The following is a 21,580-nucleotide window of genomic DNA, read 5'->3' on the forward strand; positions in this document are numbered from 1 at the left end:
TTTGTCTAGTCTTTAATCCATGTGTGAGATTTAAAAAGTTGTTTGAAGTTTATTTGTAGGTGGAACTGTCACTATTTCTTTGTGACTTTCAAAGAAATACTGTACAATCAAATAAATACTTTTTTGTATTTATAAAAATTGTAAGATTGTAGCAGGGAAAGTATTATCTATTTGTGTTGTTGATAGAATGTTCACACAAATACCACCAGTAAACAAATACATGAGATTTGGCAAGAGTAATCTCTGTGTATAAAAATGCTGTAATTGTTGTCAGCATTCTCAAAACCAAAAGAAAACATCCCAGCGAACCTGAAGGGCTCCACCCCTCACCCATACATACCTTCTTTTAACTATATTTCCCCTCCCCAAAAGCAAAAAGGTGAGCTTTGCACCAGGTTCTGAACAAATTATTTGGTTTCAAATTAAAAAAGAATGAACTTCAAAGCCTAGAGTGTTTCAAAAACAAACAGAAAAAAAATACAAAAAAAAAAAAAACCACCACTACCATTCATCAGCTATCCCCAATTAAATCAAAAAACATCTATCACCATGGAAATTCTTATATTCTCCAATATCTACCCAGGTACACATACAATTCAGGTAGGAGGAAAAGGTGAACGGAATGGAGAATATCGCTTGTTAAAGAGCAACTACATTCTTTATGTTTAAAATGAGTAAGGGAAATAAATGCAAAGTAACATACTTAAAAAGACATCTTCATGTGTGAAAAAAAAAATCTTTTCCTATCAGTAGTAGCTCCAGTTATTTGGCTGATTGTTTCTGTTTGTTGTTATTTTTTTCATTTTGACTAGTGGATTTTGTGCTTGAAAACTCCGAAAAAGTCCCTTCCTCCCTTAACAGTTCAGAAACTGCAGCTTAATGGGAGCAAATACTCTATTTTCACCTCTACAGTTAGAATGTCAATCCACATTCTTGAGTTTCCACATAATAAAGACTTTTATTTATATAAAAGCAATGAGATGCAAAAGAACTTTACAACTCCTACAAAAGTGAAGTATAAGCAAAAAACAATTATAACTTGTACACATAACTTTACAAAAGCATTTTATCAGTTACAGATTGCATAACTGCAGTTATAACAATCTCTTGCACATATATGAAACCTACTGTATATTGTCATATTTTATTTTGCTATCAGCATAAATTGATATGAATGATTACCTTTGTTCCAATGGTATCTTTTAAAGCAAGACTAAGATACAGATACCAACACAAAAGACAGATGTATTAAAAATATTATCAACATATTTCACAATGATTAGAAAGACATTATTTACTGTGTTACTCCTTGGCTCCTACCACTGTAACTATATTGCTGTTTATAAACTGAAAAGTTTTTAAACCTTAATTCAAACAATTGATTTGTTGTATTGGATTGTATTGTATTGGCTCCATTTGCAGAATCCAAACTACTGAGCCATCTGCACCACAACTGCTTTCCAAGCTTTGTCTTTGTCAAAATCCTTTAAGGTATTATTGGAAACCTAAAAGGAAACAAAATTCAAACAAATGGAAATATGAAACAATGCTTTGGTTAAAAACTGAAGTTTAAGCAATTAAACATCTGAGACAATCTGGGAGAATGTAAACATGAATGCTTACAGTATAAACTATTAAAATATTATACACATTGCAAATTGCATAGCTTCGTATATTGTATGGTATACATTTACAATAGGCAAATATAATAATGTAAATTGTATAATACTTCAGATATTTGGGCCAATGAAACTTTGCCAAATTCCTGTTTTAATCACGTAACTCCAGCCCTCACAGTGCAACTGAAGCAAGATTTATCTACATACACGCAAGGAAAATAATGTCTTGCTTAAGGACATAGACTCCCGAAAAGCCAGAGACCTACACCTTTACCTGTAACATTATTCATGTGTTTAAATGCTACAAGGTATGCAAAAAAGTGTTGCTTTTCTGAAAAAATTTGCTCCTTTTAGCATTTGACTTGCACCTAATTGATCAGTGACTCACAAACAAGGCATACTTATGTAAATAATCCCCAGAAGAGAACTGTTCAGCCATGACATCACCTATGTTCAAAAATGTGACTTACAGCAGTGGCAATGCTGCTATGCTCCATCTTTTATACAGAACTTAATTCTCAGATCACAGATCCAAACAATTAGCAACCAACACTGAAAGCCTTCAGCAGCCTGAGGGGAACTTAATTCCACAGCTTGCACTTTCCATTACCAGCTGTGAAATAGCTCTACTGAAATTCAGTCCCTGCTTCCAGCACTTTCTATCCAGTGCTGTTTCTAGATGCTGTTTTCCAGATGCTCCTTCTCGAGCAGAGACTGAATACAGCACATCAACCTTTCCAATGCTGGACCAGCCATAGAGCAAGCACCCAGATGACTGGATGATTTACTCTGCCCTGTTCTTTAAGAATGTAGTGCTTTGCTCTGTAGAGAAGAGATGAGGAAAGCCTCAGGGCTAAATGTGCTGTATAGGCTGTATAGTGTTGGGCACTGTAGGAGCTGGATGTAATTTATCTATGCAGACTGAAAAAAGCTGTGTTTCCCCAGTCCCTGAAAAAGCACTCTAGCCCTGAAATACAGTATGAAAAGTGGTAACGGTAATACTGGTACCACCATGCTCTAAGAAAGTATTCACTAAATCTGTATCTGAAAGGACAGCTTAAGCATGTAAGTGCAGGAGGGAAATAAAGGCTATCAATTCCGACCTTCATCATCAACTTCAGTAGTATAGTTAGGACATGGCAAGAACTGGGATTCCATACACCCTCCTCTGCTCTCTACTTCATACTGACCGGCACGTGTAGCCACTCATGCAGCTTGCCAAGTGTTGTTCCTATGCTCCACGTTCCTAACACTTCCCATTTGCAGTTTAGGGAACTTAGAACTAACTTGGCTTAGTACATTCACTCCCCTACAGCAGACCTTACACAGTACAACTGTACTGACTACTGTCATTCCATAGTCCAAAACTTCTGTTTGCATTTTAAAGGTTAAGTCCACTCCTTTCTTAATAGATGGCTATCCCATTATCAGAGCACAGTCATGCAAGGCATCATCTTTTCTAAAGATTTGTGCTGACATATATAAATAACAACTATGGATTGTCATATGCAGTAGGACTACCATTTTATTTTAGTACAGTGATGGACTTTGTCCATAATTGGGAGCCCATAATACAAATAGGAACAGATCAGGGCCTTAATCTTACAACAGTTTTTCTCGTGACAGGACTTGTCACAAATATGATTCTGTCATACCACAGTTATCATTTGACCAGCTAAATGTTATCTATTTACATTGGAATTCACCACTATATTCACATCTTTACAGTTTTACACAGCAGCTTTCACTTGTGATCTGAGTTAACTAAACACAAAACCTTACCAAAAAATATCATTTTTAATAAAGATTTTTAAATTTTATACTGGTGTAAATACATACCTCTGTTGTTCTGTATTCTTGTTTTTTAACCTGTGACTCTGCCCAGGACAAATCTTGAAGTTTCATTTTTGTCTTGTAATTTACACACTGTATTACAGTTCCAATAGTAAGGCATGCCTGAATTAGCAGCATCAACATCAGAAGCAACAGTAGTACATCATAAGATTGCTAAAAATAGAGACATGGATATCTTCATTCTTTTGTTGCTACTTTACTAGGTAGATGTTAATTTTCCAACTGCATAAAAATACATACTTTAACAGCAGGTGGATAATTTTTAAAGATGTCTACAACTTGCATGATACTGAAGGATAAGTATCCAGAAGCTGTGAACAACAATGGAGAGGTGACACTGCTAATGGCAATCAGAACCTCAACCTAAATAAAATAAGACAATAAATGATAAAGAGGGACAAAAACAAATAACAATTTTGGTTTGTCAGCTGTATCTCCTTAAAGCAAGCATAACAGAAGTGCATAAAATTACATGAGACAAATCTTCACAGCCATTTACATTGTAAAGAGATACAGAAGCAAGCTTTGAATAAATTAATTTTCCTAGCCAAAACACTGCTGTTTTGTAATTCATTTTCCATTTAAGATGTGTGACGAGTCTTTTGTCTAATTTTAAAAGTGTCTTTCATATGCAGATAGGGGAAACAATACCATATTTAGAGACCTAGTAAAGAAGCATCATTTATTCTTCAGTTTGTATGAAACAATGAGAATTAACAGCATATACTGCAGACTTACAACCTAAAATAACTATGCAAATAGATTTGAGTGCTTTGAGGCAATTTTATTGCAATACAATAGCAGCCTAGTTTTCATTCAAGTATCATCCTACAGGATCAAATTCTGACTTCAGTTGTGGTCATGCATCATTACTGACTTAAGTATGGCTGCATGACTGTAACTTCGAGCAGATGTTTTAAGCAGACTTTACTACACATCTGGGACACTCATGGATTAAATGCACTCTACTGAACATTCTTTATTTTTGTTGCTAGTCATGCAGATCAAGAAGTTTTTTAAAATAGGTTCTAAGTCCAATACAGACTGCACACCTAATTTTCTTCTTTCAGAAAGCACAGCACATAATGGAAAGGACCTCAGCTCAAGACCATGAGGGCAGTTCTGGTTGTACAATATGAAGTATTTCTTTTCCATTTAGCAATATCCATTCCCAAGGAACCAGTACAAAACCAAAAATAAACAAACAAAAAATCTGTAGAATTCTTTCCTAGAATTGATGGAAGACTCCAAGGGAGCTACTGGATTTCTTTTCGGGAATATCAACTTACACTCTTGCTATAAATTTCTGTTGTATTTGTAAAAGTAACTAAAAACAAGTGGGCAAATGAGTATTACTACACTCTAATGAAAAAATCCAAGGATTTTACTCACTTACCAGACATTTACTTGGATATTCAGCAGCCACGTGACTTGCAATGGCACTTGGAAAGCACTAAATGTAACACAAGGCAATAAAGTATAAAAAATAAATATTTACCTACTGGAAAATTACACAATCCACAACTGTGCAATAGTGATTCTCACTTGTTATAGATCACATCCTGAGTTTCCTGAACCACATATTCTTTTTATGATGCTATTGGTAATCAATTACTTAAATGGAGGTAAAACTAATATTCATTTAACTTACATTTAATGAGTATCATGCATTAAACCTACACAGACTGAAATATTACCCACAAAGCTTGATGCTTCTGCATGAAAAGCTAAGGAACCCCGCTGAACTTCGTGAGTTCTGCATTCTGAAGAACTTATTTATGATCTTTTCCCACTTTATACCGAGGAATTTTCCAGACATAGGAGCCATATATAAATCTAGTGTTCACGGTCATCTTTCTGAACTTCTTCAGTTTGTTGCAAGCAGGGTAGCACAACATCCTTTATCACAGGATCATAGAATCATAGAATGGCTTGGGTTAGAAGGGACCTTGAAGACCATCTAATTCCTGTGCCATGGGCAGGGACACCTCCCACCAGACCAGGTTGCTCAAAGCCCCATTCAACCTGGCCTTGAACACTTCCAGGGACAGGGCATCCACAGCTACTCTGGGCAACCTGTGCCAGTGCCTCATCAACCTCAAAGTAAAGAATTTCTTCCAAAAAGCTTATCTAATTCTCCCCTCTTTTACTTTTAAACCACTCCCCCTTGTCCTTTCATTGCACTCCCTGACAAAGAGTCCCCCCCCAGCCTTCCTGTAGGCCCCCTTTAGGTACTGGAAGGCTGCTAGAAGGTCTCCCCAAAAACCTTCTCTTCTCCAGGGTGAACAACCCCAGCTCTCTCAGCCTGTCTTCATAGGATAGGTGCTCCAGCACTCTAATCATCCTCTTGACCCTCCGCTGGACTCATTCTAATATGTCCATGTCCTTCTTGTGCTGAGGTCCCCAGAGCTGAATGTAGTACTTTAGGTGGGGTCTCACGAGAGCAGAGTAGAGGGGGAGAATCCCCTTCCTTGACCTGCTGGCTATGCTTCTTTTGATGCACCCCAGGATACAGTTGGCTTTCTGGGCTGCAAGCACACATTGTCGGCTCATGTTGAGCTTCTCATCCATCAACACCCCCAGGACCTTCTCATCAGAGCTGCTCTCAATCCATTCAGCCTGCATTTGTGTTTGGGATCACCCCGGCCCAGGTGCAGGACTGGCACTTGGCCTTGTTGAACCCCAAATGCTTTGCACAAACCCAGGTAGACAATGTCAGTTGCAGATCCACCAATACTACAACCCCGTCATAGAAGGCCACCAGATTTTTTGGGCATGATCTGCCCTTAGTGAATCTGTATTGGCTGTCACCAATCACCAGACAACATGGCTTCACTAAGGGCAGATCGTGCCCTTAGTGCTTTATGAATGCACTGCTCCTAGGTGCAGGCTATTACTTCTTACAAGGATTACCAATCAGTTTCAGGCTTTTAAGACCATTAATGGTGATGGGATAAAGGTAACGATCTAAGGATTCTATCACACTGAAATTATACTCAATTTTATATTTTGCAGCCTGAAATATTCTAAAAACTGGGACCTGTCTGACAGAAAACTTCCAATACTCTTGTTTTATTACTCACTTCCATCTTGTAAATCAAAATAGAACAACCACATTTCATAATATATTAAGTATAATGAGAACATCCTAGTAGAGAGAAAAAAAGAAAAATCAAAGGCATTGTTTAAAAGAGTACATCAGTTTTGCTCTACTTACAGCAACTAAGATCCAAAAGAATGTTACCGAAAGATATGGACCTGAGACTAGAACATCCATATTCAAAGCAATTATGCCACCAAATACTGATGAAATTCCAATAATCACCTCAATTACCTAAAACAAAGTAGGGCACACAAATTATTAACTGTGTATTTGAACACTAAGTTTCCCTTCTGCATATAGAAACGAACACACTGGAAGAAAAAAAGAATGCTTTTGTGCTACTAGATATGCAAAAAGTCAATGTTTTGCAGATATAAAATATGGCAAAACTCCCGCTGGCTTAAATGAAAACAAGATTAGCTTCATTATACATATTTATACTCTATGTTATTAGCTCCACTAAACAGTTCAGTTCACAATACTTATCTTTAAGTCATTAAGTAGTCTTTTTCCTATTGTACAGGGCAGTTACCATTTATCTTGCAATATTGTAAAAGGAAGCATTTTAGGATGTATCTGGTATTTCTGACTCTAAATCTGTTCTTTCAGTTCTTACCTACATTGAACTGTTTCTGACTTTAAAGGAGTTTAGCACTTAAAACAATGAAATAACAAATTGATTTAATGAAAGAAAACGAGTACTTACTGAGTATGACTTCAGAATTCGAGTAGGAAAGCTGACATTGCTTGTAACAATGGTACTGTCATATGCAGTATTCTAGAGGGGAATAAAAATCATGACTGAGAAAACATGCAAAGCAATACATTTATTCTAATATCCTGTGGAATCTGTTATAGATCCTAGAGATGGTAGGCAACGTCTGGTTGGTCCACCAGAACCACCAGTGACACACTGCAGTGTTTGCCAGTGTTAGACCATCAGTGTCAGACCACTGAAAACAAGTGAGGTAGTTCCACATCAGCTGTTACACTGCTTAACAGTGAAATATGCTCATCTTCTCTCCCTTTTCCACCTTCAAAATACATACTTTGTTCCTGATCCTTCCAAAGTTCTTTCAGATTTTCAGAAATCTTTCAGAATCTTTCAGATTTTGCGGACATGGATAAACAGTAACTGAAGGAGGACAGTTTACAACATGACTTTGTCTAGCAAGCAATGCTTCCACTGGAACACAAAATGGCATAGCACACACATTTGCTTCATTATTAGGTAAAGGAAATAATGTAGAAAAGAGGGTGTGATTTGGGAGAGCGATTATGAACAAAGACAATTTTATCTATAGCCCCAAACTGTGGGTTGGAACTAGATGATCCTTGAGGTCCCTTCCAACCCAGGCCATTCAATGATTCTATGAAATCCTGAAGACAATATTAATTGTCCAGACACCACCAAATCAGCGTACATGACAGATACCATCTCCACTTCATGCATCAAAAAGGCATTGCTTGCATACATACAAGTCACAGTATTCTAATGTTTCATACTTCATGAAGTTTTGTTCTACAAAATATGAATAAAACGTTTGCCATGCCTGTTCATAAAATATTCACACAGCCCCACGCTGCATAATTGCAGTAGTTCATTTTGCAGAGGGTCCACTGAACTCTTAAAGATAAAAGAGGCTATCACTGTTTAGTACAGTACGTTTAATTACTGTTTAAATCTAGTTTTATAATGTTCAAACCTTATTTTACCATGAAATATGATATGATACACCAGAGTCACCAGTAACTTGTCAACATACATAATATAGGAAAAATCTAATATCTTTTAGGTTACTTAGAAAAAACAGCAAAATACAATGAATTCCAATTTTTAAGGGTACCTACTTTCTTTCGCATACAGCAGTCTTCAGTAGATCTAGCTGAAATGATCACGGTAGTTGCCATGAAGATTTCCAGCAGAATAAGCAGAATCAAGTTGAAATTTATCTGTCGGTAGAATCCCAGACAAAAGAGTTATATCTTCCATATTAAAAGTAAACAAGGGGGTGGGATCCAGCTGTCTGTTTTCTCTGACATTTAGATGTATCTATTAATTATGTACCTTTTAAAATTTTATTATTTTTTTTTGATGAATTTCTAGGACAGCACTTAGTTGCCTACATAATACTTAGAATGCCTAACCCGAGAAAGATGTTTATTTCACTTATGGAAATAATCTGCCTGAAGAAGAGTGCATTATTGTCTTCCAAAAGACAGTGTTAATACATGGGGGATGTTACTAGGTACTCTTGCATTTTGCAGGACCTCCCATGTGAAACCAGAACACTGCTGCAAATCATGAACGATTCATAGGAACAGAAAGAAGACAAACAAGAGGGAGTTTGACTAGCCCAAGGGCTAAGGAAATCCACTGGGAGAGAAGAAGGGCCACAGGCTTCCAATCCCTACACAGCAAATCACGCAGTGCTGAATGAAAATGCATTCCAAAGAACCGGGCCAAGAGTCCTAGCTCTGTGTTCTGCCTCATGCGAGTAAAGCACTGATGAACACTCTTCATGATTTTACAACTCCTGCAGGTCTAACAGATTACGTTATTGTATAAAAACGGGGATGCTGCCATTCCTCCTGCCATTGTTCATCTTCAGGACATGAATATGTGAATGGAATACTTAATGTCCTCTTCGGATCCTTATCTGCCTCTTTTCGTGAGACAATACCTGCTCTACATGGGTTTGATTGATCATTTTTTGGAGGCATGCAAGTTAGGCACTGTAGATCTCCCTGTGGAAGTCTTCAGAAGCACTACGTTTTTCCAGTGGCAGCCCAAGAAAATATGTGATGGTTAGGTCTGGCCATTGGGCAAAGTACCGAAAGTTTAAGGAGAACTAACCCCATTCAGAACCAATATAATTGTAGCAAACTGTTGTTCAATGAACTATATTGTTTCCTCATGTCAGACCTGTTTCTGGGATGATCAAATCTAAATTCTCCTTTGACATGCATCTTGCAGCGTAGGTTTTGGGTTTGTTTGCTTGCTTTTCTGTTGTTGTTTTTAAAAAGATCATACATGGCAGATTTGAGAGGCTTTTTTGTACTGAAATTCATCCTTTTCAAAAAAACACAACTGTGTTCCTTGCAGGACACAACAGACTGTACAGTTGTGCTAGAGCCACAAACAGCAATAAATATCATAGTGGTAAGCTTCTAGGAAAAGTGCTAGATGAAGAATAAAGACATTATTTGGCAAAAGGAGAGGTGTCAAACATGTGGCCTGCAGAACAATTTAATCCAGCCTGTAAATTCCCATGATTTAGATTTGTTTTGACACATAGCACTGGTACTGACGTGGGCTGGCAAGGCCACGTTATACAGTGCAGTGCCAAGTAGATACACGAATTTGGGTCCAGAAGCACCATAACTACATGGACACACTAGCTCATTTAGTGTTAGCTATAAGAAAATAATAGAAATCAAAGAAAAACAGTAAATAAAATATAAATTTTTAAATTTAAATTTTATCTTTCCAGTATTTTTTCTGATGTGTCTAGAATATCAGAGTATTCCATTTGCAAAATTAATTCAATGTCCTTAGACCAAAGTAAAAATATCAACAGTTTTGAAGTTTGGGTGTTATTCTATCTGTATTTTTTAAACAGAAATACAGCTAAAGCTAGAAGTAAATACCTTTTCAAACCATCTATAACAATGGGAAAGTCAATGTTAGATTTCAAAGTACGATAGAAAACTCTCTATAACTATCATTCCAGATACAGAGAACTGTGTAAGCTACATCCGTAACCCCCTTCTATGACTAAGGAACATGCAAGTGCAACTGGGTAGAAAATAGTGGATCATCACAACCTTAATTCAAGTTGCTCTGAACCTGCAGCAGGTAGTAAAAATGTGGTTTATATGTAAAGCATAGAACTCAGTTCAAAATGTAAGTGATTTCATTTCACTGTAGTTTTTTTAAACATACATTTAATATGATTTGAGATATCTTACAGATGTTTCAATCCATCTCCACAGGTCTGACAAATAATGACAGAGAACCTAGAAGAGACTGATGCCCTCCTGCATCAGTAGCTGGCGCGAGGCAGGATGAGCCACTCCACAGCTAACTGGGACGCACACTTATGGTTAGGTAACCAAACCAAGCAGCTACACGCCAGCATCTCCATACACCCACATCTTCTAAGCTTCCACCTCTGTCAGTGGCAATGGCAGCTATACAGACAGCAGAGGGAGCCCAGAAAGCTACTCAGCCAAGCATTTGGGGCTCAGTATTACTGCTGCTGGTGCCATCTGAAATACTGAATCATACTGAACATGCTTGCGTGAATGGTGTGGGGCACGGTGAGTCCCCTGGGCCCACCTTTCCTGGGCAGACACAGCCCCCGCTGACAGGGCCGTTATCCTGCCTACACACCTGTCTACGCGCAGAACCCAGAGGAACACATCCCAGCAATCACAGGGACAAATCTCCTATATCTAAAGCCAATACCACTTGAATTCCAGTGATCTGGCTGTCCGGTGTTAAATCTCCACAGCTCTTACTGACCTCAATACCCGGTCCCTGAAAATGAGGCCAGCTGCACAGAAATGTGAACCTGGAATTAGTTACTAATTTTAAAAGCAGGTTTGTAAGTATTGACCTAATATTCCACGCTTTTTACGGGGAAGCAAACACAATTAATTTAAAAGTTCAACATCTGTGAAATCTGGCGCTAACCAGATGTTATTAAAATAGCATAGCTAGCTCTAAAGCAAACTCTGTATTATTTTTCTGTTAAGAAGTCTTTTGTTAGTAACACCAATTTAGATCTCCTATATTATTATAGGGAGCTATTATTCTTGCTGAGCTATTACTATCACAACAGCTGATACAATGCTGGGAGAAGAAATGAACCTATTGTTCATTTGCAATATGATAGCAAATGATAGCAGTCATTGACCTTCATACGAAGTTGTACAAAGACGTAGTTGTATCAAGCACTGCTGTTCTGTGATAGAGCATTTATCAAGAGTAAGTATTTATCAAAAGTATATTTATCAAAAGTAACAATAACACCTACTGCTATATTACTCATTCTTACACATCATATTCTTATATAGTGTAGAGGTTTCAGAACATTTTACCATAGCCAAAAAAAAAAAAAAAAAGTATAGTTTTACTTTTTGGTTTAGCCTACCAAAGACAAGTGTTAAAAGGTTGTGATTCCAAAACAGAACTTTTCCCAGCATGAAATACATGTGCTTCGAATAACATTCACAGCTGCCTTCTCTTTGTTGATGATGTATGGGAAAAATGTTCACCAAAAGTTTCTTTCCTGGTGACCTCAGAAGCAAAACTATACACTGTAGAAGATCCAAGAAAGGATTACACTTAATCTGAAATGTCCTAGAATTGCACTTTTGTGACACACTCTCATGTCAGTAGAATTCAACTCTGAAAATTGACTTATCTACAGCAGAGGTACTAAATCACTTTTTTCTCTTCTGATCCTACTCTATTTAAAAAAAATAAAAATTACCACAGTTAACAGAAAAGTAAACAGTCAGTTGATTAAACTGGATCACCTTTGAACATCTAATTCATTCTTTTGAACTTAAAATACAAGACAGGAAAGTTATTTTTATTTTAATCTCCAGTAAATTAGCTGTACTGTGCATCTTTTATCCATAGAAGGTTTTATATCCGATGTCAATTTTCAGGTCTTTTCTTACTCCAAAAGGTAAAGTTACTGCTTAGACGATCTCTCTAGATTGAGAACAGTGTAGTTAAATGTTATCTCCACTTTTTTTTTCTTTTTTTTTTTTTTTAAATAAGGATAAATGTAGCATTAATTAGTAATTGTTTAGGTAACTTACATTTATAGCTGATGGATTTAGGACAAGTTTGCATCCAAACCAAATCAAACATGTTGTTGTAACCGCAAATGTAGAGACAAACAGAATCTGAAAATTGGGTATCTGTAAAACAGTTTCAGAAAGGGTTTCTCTCTCATTTTAACAACAGGAGAAAAATATATATATATATATAATTGCCAATAAAAATCTCATACTTACCACATTAATTTTGTTCCTTGCTATAGCAAAGCTCACAACTGCTGAAGGAATGCACTGGGAAAATTAAGAGAGAAGACTAGTGGGATATTCTGCACATAGAATTTTATATACTTTTCTATACATGGTTTTTATTGGGTCTGATTTAATATTACAGTTAATAATTGGACGAACAGAAGGTCTGAAGCTCTGAGGAAAGACTGTCCCTCTTGTCTGAGCTCATTAATTACATTTGGTATCTGAGGATTACCAGAGGTTTAAAAGAGCCTTCCATACCCCTCAGTTTTGACTAGCTACCTGGCACAATGTGATGAGTAAAGGAAAGAAAGTCTTTCACGAGGCATTTCACGCCTTTGTTAGTTCAAATTAACTCTAGAAGGCATGAGATCCTTAAACAGGAAAAGAAAAACACAGCTACTCCTAGACTTGGCCTCCACATTCTTTAAAAAAGAGAGTGCCATGGTTGTTGAAACTAGAATTTGGCCAATCTCAACCACACAGTTCCAAAGAACTTTATAAAAACTGATCTGCTGAGTCATATTGCATTTTAAGAACAGTGCCTAGGACCTCCAGGTTACTCTCACTAGGAAACTTTCACTGCATAATGGCAGAGCTAGATGGAAAAATCCCACATACAGGAAAAGTTTCACAAAGTAATTTCTCTAACCTCTAGCTGCTCTGCATCACAATTGATATGTTACTATTACAGATCCAACTCTATTTTCCACAAATATGTAATGTTAGCAACATATTTATAAGCAAAATAAAAATATACTAAACTAAAATTATTGAAAAGATTTCCATGTTAAATGATTAATTGTGTAACAAATGCTGCATTTCTTCACTAATTATCTTTTCACACATCTGAGCAGCGATGGTTAACAATGGAACCACTACAAACAGATTAACAAGAACATTTAAAATTTTTGGCAGCACTTCCTTAACATCTAACCAACCTCTATTTAACCTCATGAAAAGATACATTTCAGTCCTGGATGCCCGAGTCTCAAGAACATCACTTGATGATGTTTAGGTGACTGAGTTCTACTCCTGGTCAAGATAGCCAACAAGGTCTAGAGAGCAAAGCTGCTCTTCCTAAACGAGCCAGTGGTCATTTATAGAGCTATACAGCTCTCTAGGCTCTTCCAACTGCATTGCCTCCATTATCTCTGGAAATTCTCAATAAATACAAGGTTTAAAGAGACAAAATTTGGGGCAGAGAAAGGTAACTACAGTAACTCAGTAACCACATTAGTGTTGCAGAGCATAACAGACGAGTGAAGTCATTAACTTCAAAAACTGCTTCTGCTTTATTCTAACACCTCTAGCAGAAACCTAAGTGACAACTCATTCACGGAGCAACTCCTGGGACTTGTTTAAAATAAAGCATTAGCCGTACATCTAACTTAAAACAAATCCACAGGTCAAGTTGCCAAAAAAGCAATGGTGGAACAGAATCCTGCCATGAACAAAGCAAGTACATCAGACTAATCTTTTGCACAAAGATCTAAAGTGTAGGTTAAGCATATATATAAATACATAAGTAAGACAAATATGATTTGGATATTATCACAAAATATGCCGAAAAACATAATACTTTGAAATACAATCTGAAACACTTCTGACAGTATTCAGGCAAGAAATTCCCTAAATATAAAGCACTGCAAATTTTCTTAAAATCAGGCACAGAAAAAACATTCATGCAGATAATTACTGGCCGCCCATGGTAAGCTGGTTAACAAAAATGGTAGCACAGATCACTGTCTGTGAAAATGGCTACTCCCTTACCCATGGGAAGAAAACTCACTTCATGAACTGTTAAATAAGATTGTATATTCCATAAAGAAAGTTAGTATTAAAAAGACAGATGAAATAAAAAGAAACGAAATCCACACAAAGTATTTACTGATTTTGCTGTCAAACAGCCACAGCAAATAATTAAGAATGCTTACTGAACCTGCTGCACAACGTAAATAATCCATTTCAGATGGAAAAATATTTCCCAGATACAGTGAAAATCCAGAAGTAATAAGGAGGCAAGTCTGCAAAGCAACAAATAATATAAATTAATACAAATAAAACTATTTGTAAAAAAGAAGTGAGGAATTCCTTTCAAATTGAGCTACTGATGTACATGTAATAACGCAGTCTTTGTGCTAGTAATTTTGAAGCAAAATATCAAAGCATGTTGAGTTCTGAAAAATATATTTTGCTGTTTACCAAGACCTAATACTGAACAATACAAGCATGTTTGAATCAAGTACTGTGTCCTGAGCTGGCAAATACACTCAAAAGGGTTCGACAACAAAAAAATGTTTCAGAAAACTCAACTAAGCCTCTACTTTACATTCCCTGTTTGGCTCCACCAACATTCATGATTTATGTGGGCAGCCAGGCAATTACCAATGAGAACACAGTAACAGGAATAATATTAGGATATATTGATGAAGGTCCTTCCACCTATATTAGTCTCCCTCCAAACTCCCTTACCACCTTCATCTAGTGGCATAACCATAAATGCTCAACTCCTGCTGTTCCCTTGCCAACCATTCTATTTATTCCATAATTATATCTGAGTTAAACTTCCAGCATTAAATGATTTATTCTTTTTGCTTGTTTGTTGTTGTTGTTTGTTTGTTTTCCTTTGAGTATACATTTCTTCAAAGGGGTTGGGAAAGATGAGACAGAATGGCTCTTCTTTCTTGTTTGGATATTTTGTTCATGTCGCAAAGTTCTTGAGGGTTCTTTAAAAAGTCCTCATCAAAAGACAGATCAGAGAAAATAAGGATAGCATATGTGTGTATGAGCACACACACAGAATTATGGCACACTGGAAGAACAGTATTTATAGAACACAACTTGAAATTGTGCTTGAAGCATACTGAATTGTTCTGCGCAAGAACAGCCTATACCCTCAGCCACCTTGATGTCAATCTATATATACATTGCAACTGCTGCCCTGAACATGGTCCTTTTCGCCATGGAAGGAAATGCTTCTGTTGCTTAGCATACAGATACTGAGAAATTTTAATGCAAAGAAAGCCAGCTCTTAATTTGCTCTTTCTTTTTGTGTAACAGTACATCTGAAAGGAAACCCAAGTTTCACAGATTGTCAGGATGGAAAAATGTTCAGCTGTTTCCTCGAAAATAAGGCACTACTTTTATTCACTGTGCAAAAATAAGTAATTACTGTATTAACAGTGAAACATATTAGATCTTACAAAAATTATTCTTCAAAACACACCAGATGACAGAAAAAGAAAAAAAAAATGACATAATTGTAATTGCTATAATGAACTTTAATTATCTTGGCTCAGAACATGGGGTAACATGATGCATGGGCAAGATCAGTGTCCGGTGACTCTAGAGCAGTGACACAAAAATTCAAACGACTATGATGTTCATGTAAGGAACAGAAGTATGTCACTCACTACATGAAAATTACATCAAATAACTCCATGACCATTGAAAACAGCAGAACTCGGCAATTAAATATCATATACATTTTTAATGCCAAAATGCTGTCATGCTAAGTAAAGTACTTTGTCTTAAAATAACACATATGACCAGGATACTTGACAAAAAGGCATTGCTAATACATACAAATAGATTGATTAAAACCACCACAAAATTGGTTAAAACCACCACAATCACTCTGTTTAATATTAAAGACAGCCTTTGTATAGCATATTTAATTAGTGCAAAATGATACAAAGAACAACATTAGTTACACTAAGAGTTACACTATAAATTTGCAAAATATGTTGCTTTCTGTGCAACTGTTTATATTCAATACCACCAGTGATGAAATTGTGACTCCTCTAATGATCCAAAAGAGGATAGATTCCAGGGTACTAAGACCTCCCTTACACTTTTAAATTTTCTATATACAAAGTACTTACACCCATCAGTAAAGAAAAGATCCATGTTCTATAAATAAAGCAAGGATGCAGCCTCTTTGATAGCTGAAGGTCACTGGATTTGATATCTGGTACATAATTTCCATTCTCTTGCTTTCCCCGCTCCAAAGTCGGCATTCTGTCATAGCTAAATTCTTCTCTGTAACCTTCTTCCCTGGTCATAACACTTCGCAAAAGCAATTAAATAATAATGGCAATGCTAATGATGAAGAAAGACCAAAAATATAACTTAGTTTCTTCACATATTCAGATCAGTGCTCAACTATTATTTTTGTCTATTTAAGATAAAATTAAAAAGTAGTACTAGTACTAAGCTGCATTGAAATATGCAGGTTTAAAAGAACTTACTTGCACACGGTAACTAAATTACATCCTGTAGCCATGGTTCATAATAATACAATATAAATGCCAACAAAATGAAAGTTTGTGCACCTATGACAGCTCAACAGACTTTTATTGTAAGATCTAAAAAATACCTTTGGAAGTAACTCTATAATCAAAGTATTCCCCCCTCCCTTAAAAAAAATGTAGGACAGAAAAAGATTTTTAAACATGCTTGGATGTTAACATTTGATTGTAAAACTTATTGGGCATCTAAAATGAGAGACGTCACTATGACTCCGATGAACTCATATAATCACAGTAACTCAGCTACAGCAAACTATTTCTGTCTTATCAAGTATCAACCATTTTGCTTGTTCACTTTGCCCTTTTCTGTTCATCCCTCTGCCTGCCAATCTGTACAAATACCTTGAGTACCTTGCGTTAAAGTTCCTGCACATTTTTCAACCGTTAAAAACCTTCGTGCTTACCTTTGACTGAAAAGTTAACTGTCAGTTTAAAAGAGCCTTGTGAACACAGCTGCCTGTACACTTTGTGATCTTCTCACCGCTCAGTGAGTCATGCCGTCTTTGAAAAGTTCTCCCTTACACTTTGGCTTTCAACAACATCTATTCAGATGGGGAACAAAAGCACAGCAAAAACTTCGGTTAGGCCAGGGAACAGGAAAATGCCTCCTGAATTTTAATTAACAGAATACACTAGAAAATGACCGTACTACGCATATACAGATCTGCTTCCAAATCAGACAAACAAATGGAAAAAGTTTCAAATATCTTTTTTAATCAAGTACTACCCCTTACTTGGCATCTTAAATAAAACCTTCTTCATAGTTTACCAGTTGTATTTATTATCATAGCCAGTGATAATGATATTCAACAATCTGGTTCTTGTTTCAAAAGAGCAAAAGCTACTCAGAACACAGTATTCTTTCAGAACACCCTACAGTTAGAAATTCAAGTATCCCAACAAGTTGGGAAGTTAAAAGTTTGAAACTTACCGAGAATCTTACCTTCACTGTAGAACTCTTCTTTAGCTTTTTCTACTAACCTTAGTTTTCTAGAGTGTTCAGATAAAGCCTGCACACTGGAATCGTGCTGACGTTCACACTTACAGAGCACCGTGATGGCTACACAACGTACTTAAAATCTAGCAGGCAGCAGTGACATGCATCAGCCAGCGTACATTGGATCCAGTCCTCTTGCTTATTAGGCAATAAAAAAAGAGAAAGAATGCTTTTATCTTGAAAATGCTGGCACCTTGACAACTACTGCAATGACAGGGTCTTTTGTGTACACTTTAAACACTGTTGTGCCCAAGCCACAATTAGATTTTCAGGACTCTGAAGAGCATCACCTTTTAAAGTATGCTAAAAAAAACCTTTAGAACAGCACTACTTTTCAATTTGTACTGACTGTAGATTTTGTTCTTCTCAAAATGCCAGCCAATACTGAAAAAATATCAAATGTTACAGTTGGAATAGGCTGAAACTTGGAAATTAATCATGCACTATACAAAGCAGTAAACTGTGCTAGAAAAGGGCAAAAAAAAAAGAAACTGTAGCCTAGCAAAACTGTCTTAAGCAATTAAGTCCTGTTCCTCTGCTCACAGACGACACTATGCAAATACTTCCATTCTCTGTATCCTCTCAAAGACTATGTTTTAATGGAAAATGGATAGTGCTTACTTCACATCATTTTCAGTGACTGTTAGGTACTAATAATAGGGGTTTGCCCTAAGATTAATTACCACAGATATAAAACAGGATCATATTTTATTCCTTTTGACCATTCGTGTCAGTTCAGGGAGGTGTTTGTTGATTTTTTATTTAAATACGCAAAGCTGGTGAGATATTCAGATATTTATTTCATCTAATATCTTTCAGTAAAAATGAATTTGTAATATCCCATGTCACTGAACGGAGCAGGGATCAACAACACCAGGAATCTCTGTTCACAATTCCAAGTTTTCCAGCCAGTATGGAACCTGAAAGCCCCCTCGCTCAAGCATGGCACTACAGCGTTTCCTCAGGTTACAGTGAGATTCCTTCTTCCCCCTTTCCTCTGCATTTCTCCGTATCTGCTGGCTTGCTTTTGCAGAGAGGCTCAGTATGCGATTATGGTACTCTCTGCATTTTTCATCAGTGTCAACAAAAAAACACCAAACCTTCACCCTTCAGTTTCTACTCAAAACCTTTTTCTGGGGATCTTATTTTAACTTCCCTTAATTTCATGTTTCTGACTCCATTCAAAGTCTTGGGTCATTTTTATATATGCACAAAAGGCACAAGGCAAGATATGGTAGTCAGAGCCCAAGTCACCTCGTAATGCTAGGTGCTGTACAAAGGGAGCTAGATGAAGAGGTTCCTACTAATTCTAACAGGTGCACAGGAAACCTACAAAAAGACTGCAGAAAATACAACAATGCCAGCAGAACGTTACAGGCTTCTGAAAAGGGTTTACGAATTAAGCATGTTTATTCTAAGTTAGGTTAAAAGATAGCGCGAGATGACAAATCAAATTGTGAGAGGCTACAAAGAACTTAACAGCTAGAAATGACCACTGAACAGATTCAGTCTCCTGAAGCAGCTGTAGCAGATGCTGGATCATTTGCCAGGGCTGTGCCATGCGAGCATCCCCCACAGTAACCACAAAAGAGAAAAATTAGGTTGAAGATTATATTTGACCTGCCAAGGGACAATGTGATAAATAGGTACATAAACTTGCTATACTTATAGGTTTATATTACTAAAGAACAAAAAAGCATTTTAACCTGAGGCAGTTTCCCTACCTGTGAACCCAGGGTCATGCCTTTGTTCCCATTTGTAAATGCAAAAATATATAGCTCTGGTGACATTTATTTTTATCATGCTAACTCTTCCTTTTTCAGATGAGTTTTTATTAGCTCCATACATATATATTATTATACACACACACACACATGTATTCATGTTTCTGATTCAGTTTCTGATTCCTATATATAATACATAAGGAACTAATATACATAACATATATATATAATATAGTATAAACACTATTATACATAACATATAATATGAATATATAATAGTTACCTATGCAATCTTTCACACGTTATTTCATTACACTATTTTAGTTTATTATCTGTATTTCCTGTGTAGTATTTTTAGGTCTTTCAAAATCATCTCTTTGAAGTATTTTGTTTCTTTGGAGCCCATTCCTCAAAATCTTTGGTTTCCCAGCTTATGTCTTGGGGCATGTACAGAACCAAGAGCAAAATATAGGCCCAACAGCTTCAAAGAGATGTCTTGCTCCCCCAGTATAACATACATTTCCTTGGAAACTCTTTACTGTCTTTCACATGAATCATCATCTGAAGAGTTCACACCAGTTTGATCAGTACATATACTATACAATTTATGCTACTGAAATATTAAATATTTTTATTTGTATGGATGTAGTAAACAAACATATCATGTTCACATGTAAAAGGACATCCAGATTAAATACTTGCCTTTTCTGCCTTGCAGTAAGATTCCTGACCAGCACAAACAACCTGTGAAGGCTTTTATAAGCTATGTCAGGAACAGGATCTTCAGACAGGCATTTATCTCCTTCTAAAGAGGTCACTGACTACAGACACTCATACTCACACATCCTGCCTCCCAGTAAGCATCTCCCCAGTTACTCCAGAGCAGGACATGGGAACCCGTGTGTAATTACTGGCAACCTGAATTTCCTCCAGCCTAGGAACTATACAGAACTCTGTAAAAGCGTCAAACAGTCGCATTCCTAGCCCTTCCCTGCCTAAATAACGCCGAGCTAACCATATGAGCAGAAAATAAAAGGTTGCCGAAGACAACCGCTACTCTAGTCTCAGAATCTGATGACAGACTACACCACCTTCCTCCAACTAACAGCCGTAAAGCAGTTTCCCACAGAAGCGTAGGCTGCTCTGCCAAACCTCCTGGAACTGTCTCCTCCGCTAGCCCCGTGTGGCTCTTCCCGCTGACGTTACCAGGATGCTGAGCTCACCAGCTCAGAAACTGCTTTGTGAAACACAATTTGTTAAATAAAATTTAAAGGGGGCTTACACCAAATGCCTAAAGCAGGTTGCGTGAGGAGAGCTGGTAAAAAATATCAAATATGGAAATGGTAAGCAACAGTTAGTCAAAGTTTATTTCCTCTAGAGCCGCAGCAGCTCCTATATTAATGATAGGAAGACAAACAAAACTTGTTGCTGTTCATCAAGTTTATAATGTTCTATTGCTTGCTCTATTGCTTTGAAACTTGCTTCAGCTGATGCTACAACTCAGTAGTTATTTGCATGTGTGTACTCTCCCACATTCTCCATGTCGCGTCAGTGGGTTCCATGCCACACTCCCAGGGGAAAACACGGGCACTGATGGGAGCCCTCAGGCCAGGCCAGGCAATGGTTTTGCCTGGTAACTCCTCATTTACAGAAATCCAGAAATCCAGGCTGCATCCCCTGATGCCTCCAACAGAATACACACGCTCTCTGCTTGAAGATTTGTATAGTAACTCCACAACACACTAACTTTAATACCATAACACACCAACTTTATTATTATAACACGTCAACTTTATTATCTCTAAGGGCCAGGGAACGAAGCCGCACCCCCTTCACCCCCGACCCCGCCAACAGCGCCCTCCACAAAATGGCGCCCCGGCCTGCCCTGGCCCCTCCTGGCCCGCGGGCACGTGGCGGCGGCT

At 37.1% G+C, this 21,580-nt stretch overlaps 1 protein-coding gene across 9 annotated transcripts; it reads right to left on the reverse strand.

Annotated features, from left to right (window-relative positions):
* Positions 1-938: 938 nt before the first annotated feature.
* Positions 939-21,007, reverse strand: MLC1 (modulator of VRAC current 1). Of its 9 annotated transcripts, XM_083809378.1 has the most exons (14): positions 20,357-21,007; positions 17,869-18,068; positions 17,342-17,479; positions 16,512-16,728; positions 14,562-14,651; positions 12,613-12,666; positions 12,415-12,516; positions 8,428-8,529; positions 7,283-7,354; positions 6,691-6,807; positions 4,870-4,926; positions 3,714-3,836; positions 3,459-3,626; positions 939-1,505 (listed from the first exon to the last, which is right to left on the reverse strand). In XM_083809378.1, exons 4-14 carry the CDS (start codon positions 16,689-16,691, stop codon positions 1,431-1,433), a joined length of 1,140 nt encoding a protein of 379 aa, XP_083665504.1. In that variant the 5' UTR covers positions 16,692-16,728; positions 17,342-17,479; positions 17,869-18,068; positions 20,357-21,007; the 3' UTR covers positions 939-1,430. The 9 variants fall into 9 exon arrangements, with proteins under 9 accessions (XP_083665504.1, XP_083665503.1, XP_083665508.1 ...); XM_083809377.1 differs by lacking the exon at positions 20,357-21,007 and having other exon boundaries at positions 17,869-18,367; XM_083809382.1 differs by lacking the exon at positions 20,357-21,007 and having other exon boundaries at positions 16,512-16,695; positions 17,919-18,357.
* Positions 21,008-21,580: the final 573 nt, after the last annotated feature.

This window comes from Anser anser, assembly GCF_964211835.1.
Source record: "Anser anser genome assembly, chromosome: 1".
NCBI lineage: Eukaryota > Metazoa > Chordata > Aves > Anseriformes > Anatidae > Anser > Anser anser.

Excerpts from the sequence above, each read along its gene's own strand:
- MLC1 (XM_083809378.1), bottom strand. The coding sequence starts at position 16,691 with ATGACCAGGGAAGAAGGTTACAGAGAAGAATTTAGCTATGACAGAATG. Across the intron at positions 6,808-7,282 it reads GAATTCTGAAGTCATACTCA|GTAATTGAGGTGATTATTGG; the intron begins GTAAGTACTCGT and ends ACTTTGTTTTAG. Across the intron at positions 1,506-3,458 it reads AAGAATACAGAACAACAGAG|GTTTCCAATAATACCTTAAA; the intron begins GTATGTATTTAC and ends GTTTCCTTTTAG.